This window comes from Drosophila bipectinata, chromosome XR (assembly GCF_030179905.1).
Source record: "Drosophila bipectinata strain 14024-0381.07 chromosome XR, DbipHiC1v2, whole genome shotgun sequence".
NCBI lineage: Eukaryota > Metazoa > Arthropoda > Insecta > Diptera > Drosophilidae > Drosophila > Drosophila bipectinata.
In genome coordinates, this window is record NC_091735.1 from 16424557 (window position 1) to 16452500 (window position 27944).

The following is a 27944-nucleotide window of genomic DNA, read 5'->3' on the forward strand; positions in this document are numbered from 1 at the left end:
CTTCAGCCTCAGCAATCATAGAGCCCAAGGCTCTGACACAAATCAGAAACCCTAATAAACAAATACATAAATATTATATAATTTTTAGGTAAATTTCAAATACTTATGTTTGGAGGAAGAGTCTTACGTGAGGGTCATAGAGGATCTTACATAGGGTAAAAAAATAAACGTCCGCATTTTAATAAAGGAATAAAATAAATCAGAACCATCAGAACTAAGAAAAGATAAATATTTATATATGTAATACTTCAAGGAAGGTCTACTACTTACTCAAATGTGCTTTAGGGGAGCAAACTGGGGAGGCCAACTGGCTTAAAGGGGTCGACATAGATAACTTCTTGGCCATCAACGATGAGAGCTGCCGGCGGCACGGCATGCCGTGTACTATTTGGTGCCACAATTGCAAGTGCCTGCTGTGCCGCGACTGCGCCGAGAGCCTGCTGGACATGGAGCACCGTTTGACCCCCCAGCTGAACTTCAACCAGCTGCTGCGCGAGCTACTCGAGCTGGGCAAGATCAAGGTTCTCGCCACCAAGGCCGACGAATATGCCGTGCGCGATATGAGCCTCATACGGCAGGTGTGTGAGGCGTGCAACAACGTCCTGATGCAGGTATTTAGGTGACTTTTAATAGAATTCACAGAAATAAAAAAAACTGCAGAGGATAGTTAATAATATATATAATATACTTGTAAAAAAACAAATTTACATTTAAAAAAAGGACTTGTGGAAAATAGATGGTAAGTACTTACACAGAAAATCAGGAACCAATTTTTATTTTACAATTTATTTTTTACCCTTTCTTTTTTTTTTTTACTTTTTTATAATTTTTTTTATTTGCATTTATTTATTTATAATTTATTTATTTTATTTTACTTTTTCTTTGATTTTAAAACTTATTTTTCACTATTATTTTCATTTTATTATATTTTATTTAATTATTATTATTTTTTTTAAATAGAACTAGTCACAATGGAAGCAAAAACGAAACTGATTGTTCTGGGTCCGGAGCTCTCCTTTTATACAGATTTTGAAAAAGTGCTGAGTCAAGCATGGAAGGCCAGTTATCGAAAACCGCTAACATCAAATGGATTTTAATCAACTTTCAAAACTCAAGTTTAAATGGAAACACTATTATTCATATGTTGCATAAATTAAAATATTAACTATTAGTAGTATTAGCTAGAAATTTCTAAATATAAATAAAAATAAATTTCTCAAAACACTTATTCTGTAAAGAAAATGGGATTCAAGTCTATTGGATTTAGGCCATTTCCAGCACTAATTCCGAAATGATAAGCATTTTCTGTGACCAGTGCTATGAAGGGTTAAAAAAACATGACCAATGCCACTTCAAATCTTCAAAAGAAATGACTTAATAAAAATGACACTAATTGTCCAAAGAAACTTAAATCTCATAGGAACTAGAATCAGTCTTTTTGACTTTTGGATATTTCCAACACAAAAATAAAACAAGAAAGGAAAGCTAACTTCGGGCGGAGCCGAAGTTTATATACCCTTGCAGTTAAAACCGGATATATATCGCAAACATCGGATATAGTTGGCCGATCCTTATTGGAATAGGAATATATAATCCAATTTATTACAATACAAAATCTAAAAAAAGTCCCAAACTTCTATCTTCAAAAATATGAAAGTTGAAATTTCTACCAAATACCATTTCCGATCGTTCAGTTATATGGCAGCTATGGGATATAGTCGGCCGATCCTAATGAAATTTGGTAGGTTGGATTAACTGACCAAAAATAGAATCTGTATTAAATTCCAGCTTTCTATCTTCAAAAACACGAAAGTTGGGTCATTTCCGATCGTTCAGTTATATGGCAGCTATAGGATATAGTCGGCCGATCCTTATGAAATTCGGCACGTCGTATTATTTTGCCAAAAGTAGCTTTCATGTCAAATTTGAACTCTCTAACTCTAAAAGCACCAAAGTTATACCATTTCCGATCAATCAGTTATATGGCAGCTATAGGATATAGTCGACCGATCCCGGTCGTTCCGACTTATATACTGCGTGCAAAGGAAAAAAGGGTGTGTGCAAAGTTTCAAGTCGATAGCTTTAAAACTGAGAGACTAGTTCGCGTAGAAACAGACAGACAGACAGATGGACAGACGGACAGAAGGACAGATGGACATGCTCATATCAACTCAGGAGGTGATCCTGATCAAGAATATATATACTTTATAGGGTCGGAGATGTCTCCTTAACTGCGTTGCACACTTTTGGACAAAATTATAATACCCTCTGCAAGGGTATAAACATTATTTCATGATTGTTATTTTTTAAAAAATTTTCAGTAGTTAGTCAACCAGGATCGAACCACCAGCCAAAGCCCCCTTCCTTCGCCAAATTACGACCAGAAGCTCCATCCGCATCTGGATCGAAGGTGAAAAATTTGGAGTCCCGCTTAAGGCTCATCCAGTCGTCTCCAGTATAATTTCTCCCCGCACGGATGCTTAGAATGCCCTCTTCATGGGGCTTTCCTCTGGTCAGATCTTGCTATCGATTGAGTCCAACAAAGAACTCATCGAAAAAATCAGTTCCAACATGACCGAATCCACGTTCATAATTTTGTTTTGTGGACAAAAATCTGGAAGAGCTGAAAGATTTGATAATTTATTTTGCAAATAATTGTTTTCTACCGACTCACCTATGGTTTCTGTTTTCGACGTCGTCTGATTATTAATGTTAATTATTATTATTGCAACGTCCACTCTCGTCCTCAAAAACAGAAGCGCCAGTGCGTTCATATTTTTGGAAAATTTTAGAATTTTTAATGCCAAACTTTTTTAATGGCTAATATACACCTACAAATCAAAATTCAGGCAAATCCGACCATCTTTAGAGGAGTTACCAACTTTTTGGTCTGTTTCCCTGCTAAATCGGTAATATCGGTAGACGTAAGAAGTATGTAGTACAAAGTAGATTGAAGTAGAAGTAGTTTTTGCCCAAGTATGCATCAAACTTTTATTTTCTAAAATCCATACCTTTAAGGTTTATACTTTAAAGGTTAGTTAAATTGTAAGGTAGGAGATGACTACCGGGTACAATATAGTCGGGAAACTCGACTAAGCCGTCCTTTATTGTTTTTTCATGAGAAGCTGCGATTTCTTAATAGTGTCACCTATAAAAGGTACGCCAAGCTCTTTGTGTATATAAGTGTTGCGGATATACCATTCCGCATCTGAAGCGAAGCAGAGGTACTTGTTATGAAACACTCGAACCTTGTTATACCCTTGCAGAGGGTATTATAATTTTGTCCAAAAGTGTGCAACGCAGTGAAGGAGACATCTTCGACCCTATAAAGTATATATATTCTTGTTCAGGATCACCTTCGAGTTGATATGAGCATGTCCGTCTGTCCGTCTGTTACTACGCGAACTAGTTTCCCAGTTTTAAAGCTATCGTCTTGAAACTTTGAGGCACCGCACAGCTATAGCCGAGGGAGCGACACCGTTTTAGCTGGGGCCACTCGAGTCTTTGCAGTCAGCAGGTTCACTATTACCGTAGACCCAACCACGACACAGACGTAAATTGCTGCGCAGTACGAATCTGATCGAGCACCGAGTAATTCTTCAGGAAGTCAACCCATCGCTGACAGAAAGATTTCTGTCAAGAGGGGGAGGGCGTCGTCCCACCCTAGATCCAGAAGCCAAGTGTCCTGCATGAACATTTTCGCCCGAACAATGAAAGGAGCGAGCCAACCTGCTGGATCGAACAATTTGGCAATTTGGGAGAGGATTTGGCGCTTCGTGAAAGACGAGCTTGAAGTTAATTCTGGCGGAACAAAAAAGAACTCATCAGTCGTCGCTTTCCACCGCACGCCGAGTGTCTTGGCGGTGCTCTCTTCATCGATGTCCAGGAAATCAGCACGAAGGAGGTGGTCGTTTGGAATTTCGGCCAGGATCGCTTTGCTATTCAACGTCCATTTCCCAAGTGAGGAACCCTGCCGACTCTAGACCCCCCTCCCGAATCGCAGCTTGGGCTTCGGCTTTGGAGTCTGCCCCCGCGAGAACGTCATCAACGTACATAAAATGCCGGATAATTTGGCTTGCCTGCGGATACTTCGACTTTTCGTCGTCAGCGATCTGTTGCAGGACACGGATCGCTAGAAACGGGGCACAATTTACACCTTAGGTGACCGTTTTTAATTCGTAGTCGCGGATGTCCCCATCGGGATTGCGACACAAAATACGTTGGAGCAGAATTTGCCTGGGGTCTACCCAAATTTGCCGATACATCTTTTCGATACATCTTTTACGAAGCGACCCGCAGATGTTAGCCTTGGAATTACCGATGAGAATGGATGTTAGAATGTCAGCTCCTATTAACACATCGACTTGGGAGCTCTCAAAGAAGTTGGGGTACGCCAGGCCAATGTCGGGCAGCCCCTTGAGACGATCTTGCGGAATCGGATATGATTGCAGATTTCCTGCCAACTGCGGAAGAACGTAACGTCTCTAATTGTAGCCCGGGTCTAGACGGCGACCGAATGGAGACACAATTTGATTAATGTCGGAAACTTGTGCTTGAATCGTCTTGAAGGGAAGGTTGAACAGTCGTTCCGTTATGAAAGTCGCTTCGGACCCTGAGTCTATCGGTGCTCGTGCCTGGAAGCTGCACTCCAAATGGCACACGTTGATAAGGGCCGTGCCCAGTAGGACGGCTCCTGGCCCGGAAGCAAAACAGCACTGCACATCCGACTGATCCTCTGAGCCATTTGTGCTTCTGACAGTCTGTGCGGTTCGAGCCCTTGCTGGCGTAGGCGGACTTGGAGCGGTGGCGAACGGATTGCAGTCCGAAGCTTCTATCTCCAAAATATTAATGTTTGTAATTTTACCAAATACAAAATTCCATTTCCGACCGAAAATGGTCGGAAAAAGGTTCCATTTCTGATGAAATTCGGGAGATTGGCAAAAAATGATCTGTATAAAGTTCTTCAAAACACGGAAGTCATTTCCGATCTTTCCGTTATATGGCAGCTATAGGGTATAGTCGGCGATCACGGTCTTTTCCGGATTTATATACTGCGTGCAAAGGAAGGAAGGATTGGTGCAAAGTTTCAAGTCCATAGCTTTAAAACTGAGACTACGTTGAGACATATCAACTCAGAAGGTGATCCTGATTAAGAATATATATACTTTATAGAGTCGGAGATGTCTCTTTCCGGTCACTGATGACCGGATCGGACCGGTCACTGATGACTGGATCCTACAGCAGGACAATGCTCCTTAGCAAATGGGGCGAGCACCAACTAAGAATTCAGGCTATACATTCCTGGCCTCCACAAAGCCCCTAGACAATAAAGAATGTGTATGAAATGAAAGCCCATTAAAAGTACCCTATTTATGTACCCTAAAATTAATTTTTGTTATATACCCTAACACTTAAAATTTCCTTTTTTTCTTGAATTCTATATGAGTCAAAATTTTTGGAAAATTAAATTAAAATCAATAAAAAAAAAAAAGTTGTATATAAACATTTTTCGTTGTGTAAATACATTTCACAACCTCTGTATGTATTAAATAGTAATTGCGAAAACTTAATTAACATTGCCACTCAAGCCTCAAATTATGACTTTGGAATGATTTTGGAAAGCTTATTTAAGGAAGTGGGATTTTTCTAAAAAATAATGTATATAGGTGTATTTTCTACAGATTAAAATATTTCATGGCATTGTAGCTTACATAATCGACAGCAAAGATCACCCTGCTCAACGAAAAAAAATATTTTATTTTCTTTTATGTCTAAGGCACTATTATTCCACGTTGCTTGGAAGACATTCCCATTTTTCCCACAATAGCATTCTTTGCTGAAAAAAGGCCCAACCAATAAAATTAGGGTTATTTTAGTTTAATATTATGTTACTTTTTAATCAAAAAAGTGAAAAAGCTTGAACAATTTATGTATTTATAAAAAAATAAGAACAGTGATGAAACCAATGGAGGAAGAAGCACCAAGATCCCATGGTTGATCTGTGAAATAGACTTTACATTAATGATTCTTAGGTCTATAAAAATTTCACTTACGGAAAGACATTAAATTTGAAGCTAAACGGACTGACCATAAAATCACCAGCAGCAGCAACAGAGCCCAAGGAACAAAAACAAAGTGAAGCAGCACAGTATTAAGAGCTAGGGCACAAAACATATATAATTAAAAAAATAATGCTTTAAGTTAAAAATGTAATACATACAAATGGCCAATCAGCTTAAAAGATTCTGTTAATAAAACTGTAGGAGTAATAAGACCGAGAAGGAAATAAGACCAAGGATGCTTCGATGCTTAAAAACTTTATTTCCAACTGCAAAAAATAAATAGGAAAAGAATTTAAAAGTTAATATTAAATAATATTTATAATCATGGAAAGCATTCAAGCAGAAGCATAGGCATGCCAAAAATACTATCAGAATCCTGCAGATGCCAAGGCAATAAAGGCTAATAAAAAAAAGAGAAATTGGAGGAAAGATATAATATATATTTATAATATAAATATAAATATATATATTTTGATATATATTGTTGGTCGCGTTCTTTGCTGCTCTATCAGCAATTTCGCTTCCCAAATATTTGCATGGCTGGGTATGTGGTGAAGTACAACCTTTGAAAGCATAGGAAAATTTTATATTTTGGAGAATATTTCCTGGGCAATATAACTGCTGGATCAGTTATTTTGTAGAGTTTGAAAAGCGCCAAGGCTATACGTCAGTATGGCTATCTTAGGAAAGCAGTTGGAAATTGCAAAACCAAGTGCTTTTTCCAAGGCTAAAAGTTCAGCGGTCATAGACGACAGCTTTTTGTTACTACAGAAACTATCAACAGTATTTGAATTTGAATGAACAAATACATAACCTGTAAAATTCTCCGAAACTGAACCGTCCGTTTAAAAAATTTCCATGTGGATGTTATTAAAAGAATTCAATTTTTCGTTTAGTAATGTAAAAATAATGACTTCATTAGCTTGCTTTTTGGTAACTCAGGTACTTTTAAAAAAAGTGTGTGACTAAGGATAATTTGCGGGGGAAAGTAAAAAAAGGGTTGATGGGAGCAATATGATTAAAAATGTTTTTATATTTTGTATAGATTCTACTATAGCTGGTTTTAGTGTAGGAGTTTGAAAGAGGTATGAGTGAAGAAGTTGGAAGTCTGTACGCGACCTCTGCCTTGCCCAAACTTAAAATTCTTTTATTAAGGAAATTGATAATAAATTTAATATGGGAGTTTTTTAGGTTTTAACCCTAAATTAACAAATTTTCTACCTAGGATAGGAAACCGCGTTAAACGCTTTGTTTAAATCATGAGCTGCTGCTGTAACTAAATTATTGTAAGCTGTAACTTAACTTAACCACTAATTTATTCTACGCCAATTATCTGGAATATTACCTTGGTCTAAAGTAGAGTTAAGGAAGAAAACAAGGTTTTCTAATTGCACAGTAGGTTGTAACGGTTTGTCACATGTCCTGAAGGAATATCGATCTACTAACAGGCTCCAGCCGTGCTCAGGGAAAGTGGGAGTGGTTCTTGTACCTTCAGTAGGGACATGGTCGTCACGCGAATCGTCGTAGATCGAATCGTAGAAAAGGGACTGGGAGAAGGATTCCCAAATACAAAAAAAAGGGGGATACCAAAAAAAGAAATTCCTTGGCTAAGATCAATGGTTGAGGTGGCTAAATGTTGTTAAACTACAACTACATCTCGCCACGATTCTTCCGGTGCCCAAACAAAAGATCTAGTACAGATTCATTTTAGTTAACGTTATAATTCAGGTAAATCTCTTATAAAATAAATTAACATAATTAAATATTCATGTTTTACAGGAAGGTGGTTTTCATTAACCAATAGAATAAAAAAAGATATGGGCATTTCCAAAATCGCGCACAGGACATTCGTACGCGCTCAAAGTAAGAAAACGGTAAAAAGGATACAATTTTTTTTTTAAATTTTATGTTTAATGCATAGCATTTTATTAGCTTTTTCATTGGGACAAAGATTGATGTTGGATATTTTTCCATTTGGAAGATAATTGCAGAAGTCGAGTGATTCGCACGGGACACAGAACGGAAGTGGCTTAAGAGGTCAACCAATTCAAACGCCCATTTCAGCGAATCTAAAGGCAATATTTTAATGCAACTAATTTTAAACTTTTGTCCATTGATGCCTCTTTAAAAAGGATACAATTTTTTTCAAAGATGACTTTTATTTTTTTTTTAATTCAATTTGAAGTAAATTCGCCCGGGACATCGCGAATGGGACATTTTTTACCGCCACTATTTTCTTTATTATACCCTTGCATAGGGTTTTGTAATTTTGATCAAAAGTGTCAAACTCATGGAAGGAGACATCTCCGACCCTATAAAGTATATATATTCTTGATCAGGATCACCTCTTAAGTTGATATAAGCATGTCCGTTTGTCCGTCTGTCTGTCCGTCTGTCTCTCCGTCTGTCTGTCTGTTTCTACGCAAACTAGTCTCTCAGTTTTAAAGCTATCGTCTTGAAACTTTGCACACACCCTTCTTTCCTTTGCACGCAGTATATAAGTCGGAACGGCCGGGATCGGCCGACTATATCCTATAGCTGCCATATAACTGATTGATCGGAAATGGTATAACTTTGGTGTTTTTAGAGTTAGAGAGTTCAAATTTGACATGAGAGCTATTTTTGGCAAAATATTACGACATGCCAAATTTCATAAGGATCGGCTGACTATATCCTATAGCTGCCATATAACTGAACGATCGGAAATGACCCAACTTTCGTGTTTTTAAAGATAGAAAGCTGGAACTTGGTACAGATTATATTTTTGGTCAGGTAATCCGATCTACCAAATTTCATAACGATCGGTTGACTATATCTTATAGCTGACATATAACTGTACGATCGGAAATGGTTTTTGGTAGAAATATGAACTTTCATATTTTTGAAGATAGAAGCTTGGGACTTTTTTTTAGATTTTTATTGTAATTAATTGGTTTTATTATGATGTAATCATAAGGATCGGCCAACTATATCCGATGTTTGCGATATATATCCGGTTTAACTGCAAGGGTATATCAACTTCGGCTCCGCCCGAAGTTAGCTTTGCTTTCTTGTTTTTATACCCTTGCAGAGGGTATTATAATTTTGTCCAAAAGTGTGCAACGCAGTGAAGGAGACATCTCCGACCCTATAAAGTATATATATTCTTGATCAGGATCACCTCCTGAGTTGATATGAGCATGTCCGTCTGTCCGTCTGTCTGTCTGTCTGTTTCTACGCGAACTAGTCTCTCAGTTTTAAAGCTATCGTCTTGAAACTTTGCACACACCCTTCTTTCCTTTGCACGCAGTATATAAGTCGGAACGACCGGGATCGGCCGACTATATCCTATAGCTGCCATATAACTGATTGATCGGAAATGGTATAACTTTGGTGTTTTTAGAGTTAGAGAGTTCAAATTTGACATGAGTGCTATTTTTGGCAAAACATTACGACATGCCAAATTTCATAAGGATCGGCCGACTATATCTTATAGCTGCCATATAACTGAACGATCGGAAATGACCCAACTTTCGTTTTTTTGAAGATAGAAAGCTGAAATTTAATACAGATTCTATTTTTGGTCAGTTGATCCAACGTACCAAATTTCATAAGGATCGGCCGACTATATCCTATAGCTGCCATATAACTGAACGATCGGAAATGACCCAACTTTCGTGTTTTTGAAGATAGAAAGCTGGAACTTGGTACAGATTAAATTTTGATCCATCCTACCAAATTTCATAAGGATCGGCCAACTATATCCGATGTTTGCGATATATATCCGGTTTTAGCTGCAAGGGTATATAAACTTCGGCTCCGCCCGAAGTTAGCTTTCCTTTCTTGTTTTTAATATATAATGCACACACAAACTCTGTTTGCAAAAAAAAATTGTATGCAATTCGAGCAAGTGCTTTGGATCTACGGATAAAAAATGTTTTTCGGTCGCGCACGGGACAATAAAATAAGCGATAATGTAAATACAAATTTTTACCGTTATTGGTGATCGCATCTTACATTTGCGTTCCGATTCCATTCATTATGGAAGATAATGATTTTTCAAGATTTTTTTAAGAGACTAATTAATAGTTTTAGACAAGGTCAAGTGCAATAATACCTGGTACTTTTGAAGCTATTTTAATGGTTATGTGGAAGTTAAGTTGAAGTTAATCCTGAATCGAAAATGTCAGCGCCTCAAACCGTAAGTTCCAGGGATGTATAGTTCTACACAAAAAGGCGCAGTCTCGCATGACACTTACTTAAGTTGTATACAACATAAATTCTAAGGATTTTAAAATGTATATTTCTGGAGCTTTTGTATTTCTAAATTTTTTCTGAATTTGAATACATTTTTACGGCCCAGAGTCACTAGTACTAGTAATTAATGCTACAAGTGGTAGAGGTGGTGGTGGTGGTGGTGTTTGTGGAAATGCAACCACCATTCCTTTCGCTGTAGTTCTCGGTAAAGGGGCGTCTGATCAAGGGTTCCATTCCCAGATTTTCACGAAAATCGCGTGAAAATCCTCCGGATTGCGATAATCTCTAAATCACAAATTATTAAAATTCCGAAGTGCTCCTTAACTCGCTTAACAAATTTAGTAAGAAAGTAAAATAGAAAGATTTGAAGCACCGTTTTAATTAAAAAATGTAACTTTTTTTTATAAAAATTACCCTGATCATTATCGACCTTAAATTCCTAACAATAGTAGGCGATGAAAACAATTTAAAACAATTCGCCCCAAACCCTACTCAATTTTTAAAAAGAGCTCCTACTGCTCAGTTGTGCTATAAATTTCAGTTAGCTCTGAAACATATTTAATACACATAATTTAAGGTTCTACCGAGAAGTAAGTAACCTAATATAAAAAGAAAAATAATTATAATACATGTAGTTCTTTGTAGTTGGACAACATGGATGAAGTCTATATCATCGCAATGATGATTTCCATTTTTTGCCATATGAATAATCTCTGCTACAATCCCATCGAGGGCACCATGGAGTCGCTTGTGTTCATATTCCTCACCGTGCTGGCTTTGAATAAAATCCTTAGCCAAGATGTGGATTACAATGTTTGGGAGAAGATTGCGCAAGTCCTGATCCTCTGCATAGTGGTCCAAGTCCTTTTGGTCGTAGCGTGGTTTCCCCTCAGCGTAACTGTTCACTACCTCGTTAAAATGGGATGCCTTTATTGGCCCTGGGGACGAGGCTGGATGTTCAAGCGAGTTAAGGATAATGCAGCGTCCCTTATCCTAGTGGCCTTGGAGTTGGTTGCTCTCTTCAGGGTCTTCGATATCGACGACATGCAGCGACTTTTTGGTTCAAAGGAGGACTTAATCTCAAGGAGTGCCATTGCGATAGTGGAAAAACAGAAGGAAAGGGTTTTGAAGCGGCTGAAGCGAAATTCGCGCAACGGCAGGAGTACCATCTGGTCCAAGGACAAGGCTAACCACATACTTGAAGAAATTGAGTCACGTTAGGACCAGTTTACCAGAAACCATTTTGTAAAAGCTTTCGAAATAAAAATACATCAGATATATGTACAACTAATATCGCTGAAAACGCCACTTTTTAGTTTCAATCTTTTAACATCAAAAAGTGGCAATTCTCCTAGAAGGAACTGCAAGGCCGGCAGTACGCTGCAAGCTCGTTTCCATTTGGATTTGAAATTATAATACCCTCTGCAAAAACAGCAGGTCTTAGGCCCAACAAGGTAGAAACAAGGTTGATGGATCCACAAACATTTTATTGTAATTAGTACCTTACATCGATTTTTCAATAGAAATTATGAAACGTTAACCACGACTCTACCACCAAAATTTAAATACAAGTATATCCAGCATTTTCTTCTTATTCCTTTCTTTGGATCATCTATGAATATGGAACCATATATGATTTCCCATTAAATGAAAATACTACTATTGTATTATTTGATATGTTATTTTAAAAATGTATGGAGATAAAACAAAAATAGCATACATAAGTTAAACACTTGGGCTTATTATTTTTAAAAGAATATAATTTTGTTGGACACTTGGTCCGTATTTATTAGTACAGAAATTGGAACTATATTATGTTTAAAAAAATTTGCATATTTATACCCAATAGCTTTGTCGCTGCCTCTGCTTACGTCGGAGCTTTGCCGTTGTCTTCGCTGCAGCGGGAAGTGGATCAGACACTGCAGTCAGCACCTTTTGGGAGCTACTGACCGAAGCCGGGAAATTGCCCTTGCACTTTTGCTTGCTGCTGCAATGCCGGATGCGCGTGGCCAACTTCGGTTCCGAATTCGTTTTGTGTTAACTCCTCCACCTTTTAAATCCAGTGTCCACGCTCGTTGCCGTCATTGATCTCGTTATCGGAAGCTACTTTGTTGATGTGCAGTACTTTTACCCTTTTAATCAAGAAGCGAGTTGTTATTGCTTGTAGAATTGCTGAAGTTGATAACGAAGGTTCCGTTGAGACTTGTGGATGTCCCATTTATTTCTACGTTGCCAGAGAATTTGTTGAGTAGAATTGTACCAGGTGCGAGTTCATCAATAATTGGAATTTGTTGGTTGTTGATTTGAGTGCCGGTGGCAGGGCCACTTTTTAATAAATTTTGTAGGCAAGAAGAATTACTTATGTCTATCATATTTCTATGTTTACAAATTGTTAGTTCATTATAATTATTACATTTTGAAATTTTTGCAAAAAGTTTTCCTTTACATCTGATTACATTTTCGTTTTGGATTTTGTTAACATATTCACCAATTTTTATTGGTTTGATCAAAATTTCTTCATAAAGGTTGGTGTCGGTTATGGGAATTTTAATAATGTAAATAAGTGTTGGCCCATTGCTTGCTACGCTTACTTCTGCTATTTTCATGGCTTCTTCAAAATTAGTGTATCGTAACTGGTCTTGATCTAAAGTTTTTATACCCTTGCAGAGGGTATTATAATTTTGGTCAAAAGTGTGCAACGCAGTGAAGGAGACATCTCCGACCCTATAAAGTATATATATTCTTGATCAGGATCACCTCCTGAGTTGATATGAGCATGTCCGTCGGTCCGTCTGTCCGTCTGTCCGTCTGTCTGTCCGTCTGTCTGTCCGTCTGTCTGTTTCTACGCGAACTAGTCTCTCAGTTTTAAAGCTATCGTCTTGAAACTTTGCACACACCCCTCTTTCCTTTGCACGCAGTATATAAGTCGGAACGGCCCGGATCGGCCGACTATATCCTATAGCTGCCATATAACTGATTGATCGGAAATGGTATAACTTTTGTGTTTTTAGAGTTAGAGAGTTCAAATTTGACATGAGAGCTATTTTTGGCAAAACATTACGTCATGCCAAATTTCATAAGGATCGGCCGACTATATCCTATAGCTGCCATATAACTGAACGATCGGAAATGACCCAACTTTCGTGTTTTTGAAGATAGAAAGCTGGAATTTAATACAGCTTTCTATTTTTTGTCAGTTAATCCAACCTACCGCATTTCATTAGGATCGGCCGACTATATCTCATAGCTGCCATATAACTGAACGATCGGAAATGGTATTTGGTAGAAATATCAACTTTCGTATTTTCAAAGATAGAAGTTTGGGACTTTTTTTAGATTTTGTATTGTAATAAATTGGATTATATATTCCTATTCAGATAAGGATCGGCCAACTATATCCGATGTTTGCGATATATATCCGGTTTTAACTGCAAGGGTATATAAACTTCGGCTCCGCCCGAAGTTAGCTTTCCTTTCTTGTTATAACTTCATTTACCTCTTCATCTCCTAATATCTGTGTGTTACTAATATCTGCTTTCGCCCATTCTGTTGCATGGTTAAGGTTAACGATTTCTTCTTTAAGCATTTTACAGGGTGACAATAAATAACCCGGACAAACTTTGAAGCAATCTATTATAAATGTATTATGATGCAGCCCTTAAGTAAATGCATTTATCGATAGCTTGTACTTTTCTGAAACCAATATATTTACATTTTTGTGATTCCCATCAATTTGATATTTCTTTCGGGATGTCTAACAATCGTTGTGAAATTTTAAAACTGTTTCAACAAGGAAATAGCCAATGCTACATTGTTCGTTTGCTTGGCATACCAAAACAAACAGTCTCTGACGCTATCCGGCTATTTAATGAGCTTGGCCATGAAGGTGACCGTCCCGGACGAGGCAGACCATGTACCGCTAACACTTCCAGAATTCGCCAGATAGTGAAAAAGCGGATCACTCGTAATTGCAGAGTCTCGTCAGAAAAATAGCCCGTGAAATCGGAGTGAATCGAGAAAGTGTTTGGTTGATTGCAAAAAATGAACTTTTGCTGCAAAAAGCGCATCTTCTTATGGATGACAATAAGCGCGTGAGACTCCAAAGATGTCGTCAGCTAAAGCGTCGGGAGGCAGGTCAAAAATGGGAGCGAATTCTCTTCACGGACGAGAAGATATTCACCATCCAACAGGCGCACAATCACCAAAATGACAGAAGCTGGTCGGTTGAAGCTACAGGTACCTCTGCAATAATCGAGCGCCGTCAATGTGAGCAGTCTTTTATGGTTTGGGGAGGAATATGCGCCACTGGCAAAACACCCCTTGTTTTCATCGATCAAGGGGTCAAAATCAATCAGGAAGTGTACCGCCGGGACATTTTGGAAACTGTTGTGCCTCCTTGGGCCCAGCAGCACTTCGGTGATACGGAGTGGACGTTTCAACAGGATTCAGCTTCAGCCCATAGAGCCAAATTGACTCAGGACTGGTGCAAAGCCAATTTCCCGGACTTCATCACATGCAGTGAATGGTCACCTTACTCGCCAGATCTTAATCCGATGGACTATAGTGTGTGGTCTATTTTGGAGTCCAGGGCATGTACTTAACGCCACATAAGTTTGGAGGCGCTGAAGCAATCATTGCTCCGAGAATGGGATCGATTATCGGAAGAACCTCCTGCGGCCCATTGCGCTAAATTTCCAGAAACGTTTCCAGAAATAGTTTTGTATCTGCATTTTTTCTCAGTTCCTTAAAAAGTCATGATCAAAAATGTTTGTCCGGGTTATTTATTGTCACCCTGTAATTTGCAACATTAATGTTGTGCTAGTGTCTCTTTGAGGGTTTCCTCCGTAATTTAAGCTATGTATTTATTAAATTTGTATTGGCTTGGGTGATATTGTTTATTTTTTCTACGATGAGTCTGTTTAGAATAACTTGATTGTTGTTGTCGGTTAAAGCAGAATTTATCTTTTCTTGAACTATTTCGAAATCTCTACTGTCGGGGGATCCAGCTAACCATTTCCAGGCGCTGCCTAACAAATCGATATGTCTTCTCCTTTTACTCCCAATCTTTTATTATTTTGAACAAATATCTCATCTCCTGGGGAATATTTTTTATTTGATCTCTTTTTTTGTTATGGTATGTTAGGTCTTTTTTCTGGGTGTTCGTAATTTTCTCTATGATTGGTTGTCTCTCTGTCTGTTGTAGTCTAGGGTTGAGTGCTACTTTTCTACCAAAAAATAAGTCAACTGGTTTTTTGTTAGTGGTTGAGTGTATTGAATAATTATATTTGACAACTGATCTGTCTATAAGATCTCTTAACGATGCCTGTACTTTGTCTGCTTTTTGGCAATTAATGCGTTCGATTAATGGGAATGGAGCTGTTATATGGAGGTGCTTTGTAAACTTCAATATTAAATTGATCTTGTAGCATCCGCCGAACCGAACCAAGTGCTTTCTCATTATCTATGACTACCATTTCTGGGATACCAAAATTGATTAATAATTCTTTTAAAGGTTCTTTTATGTCCTGAGTTCCTCGAGATTTGACTATCCTAGATTGTGCAAATTTTGAAAATTTATCTATTGCAGTCAAAACAACTTGTTTGCAAGTAAGGTAAAAATCGACGTGAATAATTTGACCTGGGTATTGTGGTATTGGTGTTTTTTGTAACTCTGGTTTGTTGGGGTGTCTTTCGTATTTCTGTTCTTTAAAAATTTGGCATTCTTTTAGAATTTTTATTATTTTAGCCCTCATCTGAGGAAAGTAAACCTTGTTTAGTAATTGTTGTTTGTTTTCATTGCTATTTCTATGTGCTCTTCTATGCTCTGTTATAATTGCATTTTCCTGATCAGTTTCGTCTTTTAAATCCCTAACTAGTCTGCTTGAGAATCTGGTTTTATAATTTTTGAAAAGTGGGTAGATTTCTTGAAGTTGACCTAAAGTTTTTTCGTCTGTATGAATACCATTAATGACAGACGGGTTGAGTCTATCCTTTAAAATTTTTAATAGGATTTCTGCATCAAAGGTTGGTTCTGTAATAATGTGTCTATGGTATGTGGGAAAAACAAGTTTGAATTTATAGGAGGGTGTCTTTTCTAAATATAATAGAATCTGATTTTTAAAAACATTTACTGGTTCTTCTGCCATTTGTATTAGTCTTTCAGGAGAACTAGAGCTGCTGTGAATAGTGCCTGTTAATGTGTTTACTTCCTTTCGCGTTTGAATGGGAGGTCTACTCAGAGCATCGGCAACAACGTTTGCCTTGCCGGGTTTGTGGATTAGTTCATGGTTGTACTCCTCTAGAATAGCTTTCCATCTCTTCATCTGGTCGTTACGGCTTTTCAGGTTAGTTGGGTGTGTGAGAGATTCATGGTCTGTGAATATTTTCACTTTAGTCGGACCGTACAGAAAATTTCTAAGACTCTGAATTGACCAGATTATAGCTAGCATCTCCTTTTTGTTAGGAGCATAGCTTTCTTCTGCTTTACTTAGAGTTCTAGAAATAAACATTATAGGTTTGTCTTCTTGGGCCAATACGGCACCAATAGCATAGTCTGAAGCATCGGTAGTTAATTGAAATTCTTTATTGTAGTCTGGATATGATAACATTACCTCTTCGAAGGCGAGAGTTTGTTTCAATTTTCTTAATGCTTTCCTTGCGTCTTCGTCAAGTTCGATTAGTGTTTTGTTGAGGCATTTTTTGCGATACGGCCTCTGCCCTCTTTTCCTTTTAAAAGGGCTGTTAGGGGCTTGGCAAGCTTTGCATAATCTTTAATGAAGCGACGGTAGAACCCTGACAGTCCTAAAAAGGAACGAAGATTTTTAAGTTTCTTTGGTTCGGGGAATTCGACGATTGCTCTAACTTTTTCCGGGTTTTTCTTAATTCCGGTATCTGCTACTAAAAATCCTAAAAATTCAACTTCTTTCTTAAAAAAATCGCATTTATCTAACTGAATTCTCATGTCCTTAAGAATTTTGAATATATTTTCTATGTCATTTAGATGGTTTTCTTCGCTTTTACTGAAGATAATAATGTCGTCAATGTAGATGAAACACATTTCGAGTCATTTCGAGTCTAATAGATCCAGCAATGAAAAAATATAATTGAAATTTTCAGTTGGAGATGAAACGCAAAAAAACCCAAATTGGAATACACATCTCATGCCAGGATCGAACCACCAGCCAAAGCCCCCTCCTTTTGCCAAATTACGACCAGAAGCTCCATCCTCATCTCGATCGAAGGTGGAAAATTTGGAGTCCCGCTTAGGGCTCATCCAGTCGTCTCCACTACAATTTCCAAGACTTTTCACCTTGTACCCTTCGCTTCGATCGCTCACAGCAAAGTTGTTGCATATCCTTCTCCCCGCACCGATGTTTAAAATCACTTCATGGGGCTTTCCACTAGTCAGATCGTGCTATCGATTGAGTCCAACAAAGAACTCATCGAAAATATCAGTTCCGACATGGCCGATCCACGTTCATAATCCTCATACGTGCGATCTAATTTTTGTGAATTATAATGTTTTGGAAAAACATTCAACCATCCAGATCCAATCGCCGAACCTGATACACAAACCACTTTAAACGGGTCTGAGCCCGGAAGTTGAATTTCGCGGACGACTTCGTCCTTTGGTTTTCGGTTTTGTGGACAAAAATCTGGAAGAGCTGAAAGATTTGATCATTTATTTTGCAAATGATTGTTTGTTTTCTACCGACTCACCTATGGTTTCTGTTTTCGACGTCGTCTGATTATTAATATTAATTATTATTATTGCCACGCCCACTCTCGTCCTCAAAAACAGAAATTTCATTGTAGCGCCAGTGCGTTCATATTTTTGGAACATTTTAGGATTTTTTAATGTCAAACTATTTCAATGGCTAATATACACCTACAAATCAAAATTCAGGCAAATCCGACCATCATCATTGCCAGTCCAATTTCCCAGATCGGAGATTGGGATGGTTGAGGAGACTTGTCTGGAGGCCCCCCACTAGATCCAATTTAGTGAAATAAAACAAGATATCTTTAATAAGTTATGCATGTTTTAATTAAAAAAGTTCTTTTTATTTTTTTTTCGAAATCTACAGGAATTTCAGAAGTGTAGAACCAATGTTGGTTATATTAAAGTGACTAAAGAAACAATATGGTGCAAACAAACAGAAGGACACATTAGGATTCTTTTTTAAGTAGAAGAAAAGCGTATAGAAGAAAAATGGGGTTTCTTGAAAAACTTCTAAACAAAACGATTGGAATGACTGAGGCGTCAATCGACGCGTTTTCAAAATTAGGATATTACTGGAAATCAAGAAAGGAAAGCTAACTTTGGGCGGAACTGCATGTACCCTTGCAGTAAAAATCGGATATATATCCAAAACAACCCATATAGTTGGCCGATATTTATTAGAATATGATAATAAAATCAATTTACTATAATAAAACATTTAAAAAAAGTCCGAAGCTTCTATCTCCAAAAATATTAATGTTTGTAATTTTACCAAATACAAAATTCCATTTCCGACCGAAAATGGTCGGAAAAAGGTTCCATTTCTGATGAAATTTGGGAGATTGGATCTGAAACTAAGGATCTGTATAAAGTTCTTATTTTCTATCTTTCAAAACACGGAAGTCATTTCCGATCTTTCCGTTATATGGCAGCTATAGGGTATAGTCGGCGATCACGCTCATTCCTGGATTTATATACTGCGCGCAAAGGAAGGAAGGATGTGTGCAAAGTTTCAAGTCCATAGCTTTAAAACTGAGACTACTTTGCGTAGAAACAGACAGACGGAAATGCTTATATCAACTCAGGAGGTGATTATGATTAAGAATATATATATACTTTATAGGGTCGGAGATGTCTCCTTCACTGCGTTGCACACTTTTTACCAAAATTATAATACCGTCTGGAAGGGTATAAAAAATAAACTTTCAATGTCCATGAATGACAAATAATTCTTGTTTTGGGATTCTTAGTTGGAAGTCACAAATATCAGATGGGTTTCCAAAAGCTACCCTATACATTCCTTTAAAGATCGGACTATATCCAATATGTATTAAATAGTATCTGCGAAAACTTAATTAACATTGGCACTGAAGCCTCAAATTATGGCTTTAGAATGGTTTTGAAAAGCTTATTTAAGTAAAATGGGATTTTTTCTAAAAGAAAAATTATATAGTTGTATTTTCTACAGATTGTAACATAAAAAATAAAATATTTCATGGTATTATAGTTTACATAATAAAAAGCAAAGATCACCCTGCTCAGCGAAGAAAAACATTAGATTTTTTTTATGTCTAGGCACTATTGTTCCATGTTGCTTGGAAGACATTCAAAGGCCCAACCAATAAAATTAGAGTTATTTTAGTTTCATATTCTATTACTTTTTAATCAAAAAAGAGAAAAAGCTTGAACAATTTATGTATTTAAAAAAACATAAGACCAATACTGAAACCAAAGGTGGAAGAAGTACCAAAATCCCATGGTTGATCTGTGAAATAGACTTTACATTAATGATTCTAAGGTCTATAAAAATTTCACTTACGGAAAGACATTAAATATGAAGCTAAGCGGACTGACCATAAAATCACCAGCAGCAGCAACAGAGCCCAAGGAACAAAAACAAAGTGAAGCAGCACAGTATTAAGAGCTAGGGCACAAAACATATATAATTAAAAAAAATAATGCTTTAAGTTAAAAATGTAATACATACAAATGGCCAATCAGCTTAAAAGATTCTGTTAATAAAACTGTAGAAGTAATAATACCGAGAAGGAAATAAGACCAAGGATGCTTCGACGCTTAAAAACTTTATTTCCAACTGCAAAAAATAAATAGGAAAAGAATTTAAAAGTTAATATTAAATAATATTTAAAATCATGGAAAGCATTCAAGCAGAAGCATAGGCATGCCAAAAATACTATCAGAATCCTGCAGATGCCAAGGCAATAAAGGCTAATAAAAAAAAGAGAAATTGGAGGAAAGATATAATATATATTTATAATATAAATATAAATATATATATTTTGATATATATTGTTGGTCGCGTTCTTTGCTGCTCTATCAGCAATTTCGCTTCCCAAATATTTGCATGGCTGGGTATGTGGTGAACTACAACCTTTGAAAGCATAGGAAACTTTTCTATTTTGGAGAATATTTCCTGGGAAATATAACTGCTGGATCAGTTATTTTGTAGAGTTTGAAAAGCGCCAAGGCTATACGTCAGTATGGCTATCTTCGGAAAGCAGTTGGAAATTGCAAAACCAAGTGCTTTTTCCAAGGCTAAAAGTTCAGCGGTCATAGACGACAGCTTTTTGTTACTACAGAAACTATCAACAGTATTTGAATTTGAATGAACAAATACATAACCTGTAAAATTCTCCGAAACTGAACCGTCCGTTTAAAAAATTTCCATGTGGATGTTATTAAAAGAATTCAATTTTTCGTTTAGTAATGTAAAAATAATGACTTCATTAGCTTGCTTTTTGGTAACTCAGGTACTTTTAAAAAAAGTGTGTGACTAAGGATAATTTGCGGGGGAAAGTAAAAAAAGGGTTGATGGGAGCAATATGATTAAAAATGTTTTTATATTTTGTATAGATTCTACTATAGCTGGTTTTAGTGTAGGAGTATGAAAGAGGTATGAGTGAAGAAGTTGGAAGTCTGTACGCGACCTCTGCCTTGCCCAAACTTAAAATTCTTTTATTAAGGAAATTGATAATAAATTTAATATGAGAGTTTTTTAGGTTTTAACCCTAAATTAACAAATTTTCTACCTAGGATAGGAAACCGCGTTAAACGCTTTGTTTAAATCATGAGCTGCTGCTGTAACTAACTTATTGTAAGCTGTAACTTAACTTAACCACTAATTTATTCTACGCCAATTATCTAGAATATTACCTTGGTCTTAAGTAGAGTTAAGGAAGAAAACAAGGTTTGATAATTATTATTTATTATTATTTATTATTATTTATTTATTTCGCCAACGGACAAATCCTTACATGGCTACATAACATAACAACTTACACCTAATAAATAAAACTACAAAATTAACAAAAACTTAATAAATGCCTTAATAACTAATAAATGACTTAATAATTGCACAGTAAGTAAGGCTACCAGCATTCTATATGAAATTTATCGAGTCCCTTAGCAGAATCAGGGTTACGGAATTTTTTAAACTTATAAAGCAATTTTTCAAACCAGAATTTTTGCCAGATTGATGAATCTCGCTTAGAATGTATAGAGGACTTTATGGAAGGTGACATTGTGATATGCTGCTGTCATTATGAAACATTTGTGTCTTAATGAAGCTCCTCAATACGCTGATTCGCAACAGAAGTCATTCAGTTCACGAAAAATAAATAAAATTCCGCATTTAAATAATGGAACCAAAGCAGCAAAGAAGACCCGAGAAGCTTCAGCCTCAGCAATCATAGAGCCCAAGGCTCTGACACAAATCAGAAACCCTAATAAACAAATACATAAATATTATATAATTTTTAGGTAAATTTCAAATACTTATGTTTGGAGGAAGAGTCTTACGTGAGGGTCATAGAGGATCTTACATAGGGAAAAAAAGTAAACGTCCGCATTTAAATAAAGGAATAAAATAAATTAGAACCATCAGAACTAAGAAAAGATAGATATTTATATATGTAATACTTCAAGGAAGGTCTACTATTTACTCAAATGTCCTTTAGGGGAGCAAAATGGGGAGGCCAACTGGCTTAAAGGGGTCGACATAGATAACTTCTTGGCCATCAAAGATGAGAGCTGCCGGCGGCACGGCATGCCGTGTACTATTTGGTGCCACAATTGCAAGCGCCTGCTGTGCCGCGACTGCGCCGAGAGCCTGCTGGACATGGAGCACCGTTTGACCCCCCAGCTGAACTTCAACCAGCTGCTGCGCGAGCTACTCGACCTCGAGCTGGGCAAGATCAAGGGTCTCATCACCAAGGCCGACGAATATGCCGTGCGCGATATGAGCCTCATACGGCAGGTGTGTGAGGCGTGCAACAACGTCCTGATGCAGGTATTTTGGTGACTTTTAATAGAATTCACAGAAATAAAAAAAACTGCAGAGGATAGTTAATAATATATATAATATACTTGTAAAAAAACAAATTTACATTTAAAAAAAGGACTTGTGGAAAATAGATGTAAAGTACTTACACAGAAAATCAGGAACCAATTTTTGTTTTACAATTTATTTTTCACCTTTTCTTTTGATTTTTAAACTTATTTTTCACTATTATTTTCATTTTATTATATTTTATTTAATCTACTATTATTTTTTAAATAGAACTAGTCACAACCGAAGCAAAAACGAAAACTGATTGTTCTGGGTCCGGAGCTCTCCTTTTATACAGATTTTGGAAAAGTGCTGAGTCAAGCATGGAAGGCCAGTTATCGAAAACCGATAACTTCAAATGGATTTTAATCAACTTTCAAAACTCAAGTTTAAATGAAAACACTATTATTCATATGTTGCATAAGTTTAAATGTTAACTATTAGTAGTATTAGCTAGAAATTTCTAAATATAAATAAAAATAAATTTCTCAAAAAACTTATTCTGTAAAGAAAATGGGATTCAAGTCTATTGGATTTAGGCCATTTCCAGCACTAATTCCGAAACGATAAGCATTTTCTGTGACCAGTGCTATGAAGGGTTAAAAAACATGACCAATGCCACTTCAAATCTTCAAAAGAAATGACTTAATAAAAATGACACTAATTGTCCAAAGAAACTTAAATCTCATAGGAACTAGAATCAGTCTTTTTGACTTTTGGATATTTCCAACACTGAAACTAAAGTGACACGCACTTTTTATGACCACTGTTTTGAATGATATACAACTTTTAATTATTGCACTTTGAAGCTAAAAATGGTATGACTATTAATAAAAATCGCATTGAGAGTCCAAAGACACTTATTTCTCATAAACACTGGCATCAATCTTTATGACTATTGGCCACTTAAATAACAAACACTTTTTATGAACAGTACTGCGTAAGGTGGGAAATAAATAACTGTTTCCAATATAAAGCTAAACAAGCAATGACTATCACTAGAATACTAAGTAAAGAGTCTGAAGCACTTATTCTACGTAGAAACTGGCATCAGTCTTTTGGATTTTTGATCATTTCCAACACTGTAACTCAAACACAAGCACTTCCTATGCCCCATGCTGCCAAAAATTGTTAACAATTTGCACTTTGAAGCATCGACCATTTGAAGCACTAAAAAAAGCATAGACTATTACCAGAAATTTTACTAAAGAGTCCCAAGACACTCATTCAATTTCCGCGTTCATTCAAATTTCAGCATTCCTTCAGCAGCTGAACTAGAAAGCCGGCCACGCCCACTAGTGGCAAAGACGTAAAATATACGCATAGAGCAGGCAGTAAATGAATCTAAAGGCTCCAATTTTGAGGCATTTGACGGGATGGCCCCGCTTAGCCCCTGGACTGATGACATATGTACATAGGTGTTAATTGAACAAGTCGGCCGATTCCCTCTCCTGCTTGGGAGAGTTGTATGAAGAGTACTCTTGCCACATGTTGCATGTGTTGCATGTAAAAAAATACTTATTTATTTGTATCATTCATTGTATATTTGGTACTAATTTAGAGAGATTATTGTTAGAGCGACAACACTCTCACGACCCACGCTGCCATCACTAAAGCTAGCCCTCTTGTTTGTTCCAAATATTATTTGGAACACGCCATGGAGCATCTCGCGATCAACCATAAGGGGATTATCATGCGCTCTAATGGAAACTTACAACCATCCAGAATTATCAAGCCAGACGCAAGGGTCGAGAACTTGGTCACCGTCGAGTGGATGGAAAACGTTGATGACCACACTCGTAGCCCCAGACAAGCCGTAGCCGACTACGAGGAACCTAACAGCCTCCATGCACTATCCTTTGCTGGAGCGTGGAAAGTGCGAGCGAGCGGCGACCCCGCCACCCAACAACAAAGGCAAGACGACACCAGATCTCCGAGCTCCAGCTGCCCAGACCTTGTCTCAACTCCGAGCTCCAGTTGCCCAGACCTTGACAAGGAAGGACAGACCTCGAGTAATGAGGGATCTGGTCCACAAGACAGTAGCCCAGACCTTGACACTGAAGGACAGACCTCGAAGGATGAGGGATCTGGTCCACAAGACAAGCAATAGAAATTGTTATTGAGAACTTAGTTCGAGTTATTATGTTGGAACGGCAGTGTGTCGGGGTCGGGATTTGGGATTGGGGAAACGCCCTGCATCATTGGGATTGGGGATATCGGACTAAAATGGTTTTATATTTAATATATATCCCCTATTTCCTTAATATAATAACCATCGGATCGCATATGACTGTATGATCGGCTAGCCGTTACTTGTGTTTTTAGACAACGAAGGTTGAGACTCTGCTTCATATTTACATATAAAGAAGGGCCCAAGTCCAAAGGAAATTATTCTCCAGCTGCTAGCAAAGTTTGTTAGCCACTTCCCACAACTAAAACAGAATCAATTTTTCAAAGGCTCCGTTGGGGCTCATCCTGAAAGGATTATATATATTCTATTTGGAAATTGAATTCAAAATTTAAAAAATATAGGAATACAGCTTATCTTATCATGGTCTTCATAATATAAGAAATAATAATTTAACATTTTAATGGATATTAATGATAATGGATATTTTACAAATATATTTCATTTTCAAGTCCGTTTTAAAAGGCTTTTTGTTTTCATCAATCTGTTTCTTGGATGTACATGTGTATGCTAGTCATTTCGGGTCTAATAGATCCAGCAATGAAAAAATATAATTGAAGGAAATGATTTCATGTTAGTTATTTTAGTAATTTTCAGTTGGAGATAGAACGCAAGAAAAACCCAAAAACCAAAAACCCTCATGCCAGGATCGAACCACCAGCCAAAGCCTCATTCCTTCGCCAAATTACGACCAGAAGCTCCATCCTCATCTCGATCGAAGGTGTAAAATTTGGAGCCCCGCTTAGGGCTCATCCAGTCGTCTCCAGTACAATTTCGAATACTTTTCACCTTGTGCCCTTCGCTTCGATTGCTCACAGCAAAGTTGTCGCATATTCTTCTCCCCGCACCGATGTTTAGAATCGGTTTAGATGTTTGTTTAATTGTTAGAATAATTTATTTTGCAAATGATTGTGTTCTACCGACTCACCTATGTTTTCTGTTTTCGACGTAGTCTGATTATTAATATTAGGCTGTGTAGTTGTTGGGACCTCTCCAGTTTGTACTTCCACACTCGTTGTTTTATTATTCAAAATTGTTAGAAGCAATAGCAATTAGTAGAGCAATACCTTTCGTTTGATATATGACTCATTCAGATCAGACCGTACTTCGGATCCGTAGTTTACTTATATATAGTTTTTTCACGCAGGCATGCGTTTCGCCACCATGCGTACTCTCCTGCAGTGATAAAAATGATTTTAATAAAACATCCTTTGGCAAATTTGTATCTCCTTGCGCACGCTAAGGCATGCAGTTCGTCACCTATGTGGACTGCCGTGTACATTGATTACCAATTTAACCACTTTCACCCACAAAACCGGTTTATATTGTTGAAATTAAAATTTTTTATTATAATTGCCAAACATGGTATTCCGAAATTCTGCTAGTTGTGGACAGCGCTGGCCAGCGCTCCTTCGACGACAGCGAAAAACCGGGTCTCAAGTTGCACATTCTTTACACATCGCATCAGAGAATGCTTCAATTTTGACGTTTAAAGCGAATTTATGAATTCATTGAAGGAATCGTCCCATCCCTCTGGATCAGTAAGGGCTTCGATGACAGAGCCCCATTGGAGAGCCAGGCTCTGGATGGTGTCATTCTTGTCGACCATCTTTCCCTGGTAGTAGAATCGAAAGTTCCCAATGGGCAAGCCCGTTTCTAGGCTGTAGGCACCCATCAATCTGGCCATTTTCGTGCTACTCTTGATCTGGAACCGATGAATGGTCTCATTATCAGCCAGCACCTTGATGTAAACGCATTCGTCTTCTTCTGTGGCAGCGTTGGTGCGCTTCTCTTTCTTGGATCCCTTTTCGGGCTTGAACTGGTTGACCTCCTCCTCGTCATCGTCATCTACGAAAGATACCTCGAGTGCCGCGTTCTCAGAATCAACGGCGGCTACGGGACTCTGGGGTCCTTTGGCATGCTGCGACTTTTGGGGGGAAGCAACTTCAGGCACTCCGAACGAGTTCTCCGATTCTGTGATGGAGACGGTGGACGAAAAAACGGTTGTATCAGACATGGTTACTTAAGTTCAAAATGTTTGGTATTAAATTAAAAAAAAAGTATAAACTATTATTAATTTGGAAATTAAGCTGTTGATTTTAGCTCTGGGAAACCCGTTGTTATACTAAATATTTTATATATCATCCGAACGGTACCGGACTTTTACATTTGACATTTCAAGTCATGGACTACTATTAGTCTCAAAGATTGATAAGCCTTGTAACGAACTGTTATTTCTGCTTCCGCTCGCCACAATTTGCCGCGGCTAGCTCACAGAGTTTCGCGGATCCGTTCCACCGAATTTAGAGATTCGACGTGATTGCCCAAGCCCAGAAAATAATACAAGTAGCTTTCCGTTGCGCAGTCTCTTTATTTTCTGCTCTCTCTGTTTACAATTGTGATTTATGCGGGTTCCCGGGAATGACCCTTGGTGCGTCCTTGGTGACCCTTGGTGTGTCCGCCCTGGAGATCTCCTCCGTTGCTGGTGTTTCCGCTGTTGCTCTCGTTGCCGGGGTTCCTCCTGACTGTCGCCTCTGCACCACCAGGGAGATGCGCCGTGCATGCGCACCGGCGGACCTGGCTCGGGGTGTGCGGCCTGCAGTAGGCTCCGCTACGCCAGGAGCACGCCGTGCTTTTCGCACCGGCGAGTCCGGTTTGGGAGATGGCTACTGGTGGTCGTTCCCGCAACCCGCTGTGCATGCGCACCAGCGGCCCTGGTTCAGAGTTTGCTGTCTACAGCCGGCTCCGCTACGCCAGGAGACGCCGTGCCTTTTCGCACCGGCGGGCCTGGATTGGGAGTCGCCGAAGTCTTGTCAGTTTCCGACAGGGTCGGAAGTCGCCTGTCCAGGACCGTACGTCACACCTCTCTTTCGGCCGGGCGACCACCGCGCGTGCGCGCCAATGGGCCCGGGTCAAGAGCTGCTTGGTGGGTGATCGGAGCCTCCCCGATCGCGTTCCAAAGCGGGCGTGAGTTCCCGAGTTGGCTTATCCGCGTCCTGCAGGACCACGCCTGTTGGTTGCGAGTCAAGAATCCGCGTGGCGAACGCCAGACTTGTTCTTTCCTCACTTCCTTGCAAGGCTACCTGCTTTGACTTGGAATAGCCCACACTCGACTCTGTTACCCTGTAGCTTTCGAGGAAACCAACCGACGCCGATCCTCTCTCGTTCTGTTCTTTTCGTCCTCCGGAGCGAAACCGGGCTCGGGATCTTGAGTTGGCCTGTCCTTTCCGGTGCAGGACTACGCCTGTTGGTAGTGATTCAGGAGTCCGAGTGGCGTGCGCCAGACTTATCCTTTCTGCACTTCCTAGCAAGGCTACCTGCCGTGGCCAGGAACTGGTCCAACCCGTCTCCTGTCGCCTAGGTCGTTCCCCGTAACTGTCCTCGTAC

At 38.3% G+C, this 27944-nt stretch overlaps 1 protein-coding gene and 1 long non-coding RNA gene across 3 annotated transcripts; one reads left to right on the forward strand and one right to left on the reverse strand.

The window, feature by feature from the left end:
- The first annotated feature begins 10741 nt into the window (after positions 1 to 10741).
- Positions 10742 to 11589, forward strand: LOC138925591 (uncharacterized). Of its 2 annotated transcripts, none has more exons than XM_070276424.1 (2): positions 10742 to 10888; positions 10944 to 11589. In XM_070276424.1, exon 2 carries the CDS (start codon positions 10953 to 10955, stop codon positions 11517 to 11519), a length of 567 nt encoding a protein of 188 aa, XP_070132525.1. In that variant the 5' UTR covers positions 10742 to 10888; positions 10944 to 10952; the 3' UTR covers positions 11520 to 11589. The 2 variants fall into 2 exon arrangements, with proteins under 2 accessions (XP_070132525.1, XP_070132526.1); XM_070276425.1 differs by having other exon boundaries at positions 10743 to 10888; positions 10934 to 11589.
- Positions 11590 to 19657: 8068 nt separating this feature from the next.
- LOC138925672 (uncharacterized) lies at positions 19658 to 22646 on the reverse strand. Its single transcript, XR_011441862.1, has 4 exons — positions 22471 to 22646; positions 20009 to 20116; positions 19841 to 19945; positions 19658 to 19786 (listed from the first exon to the last, which is right to left on the reverse strand). It is a non-coding gene; the product is annotated as an uncharacterized lncRNA (long non-coding RNA).
- Between the last annotated feature and the right edge of the window lie 5298 nt (positions 22647 to 27944).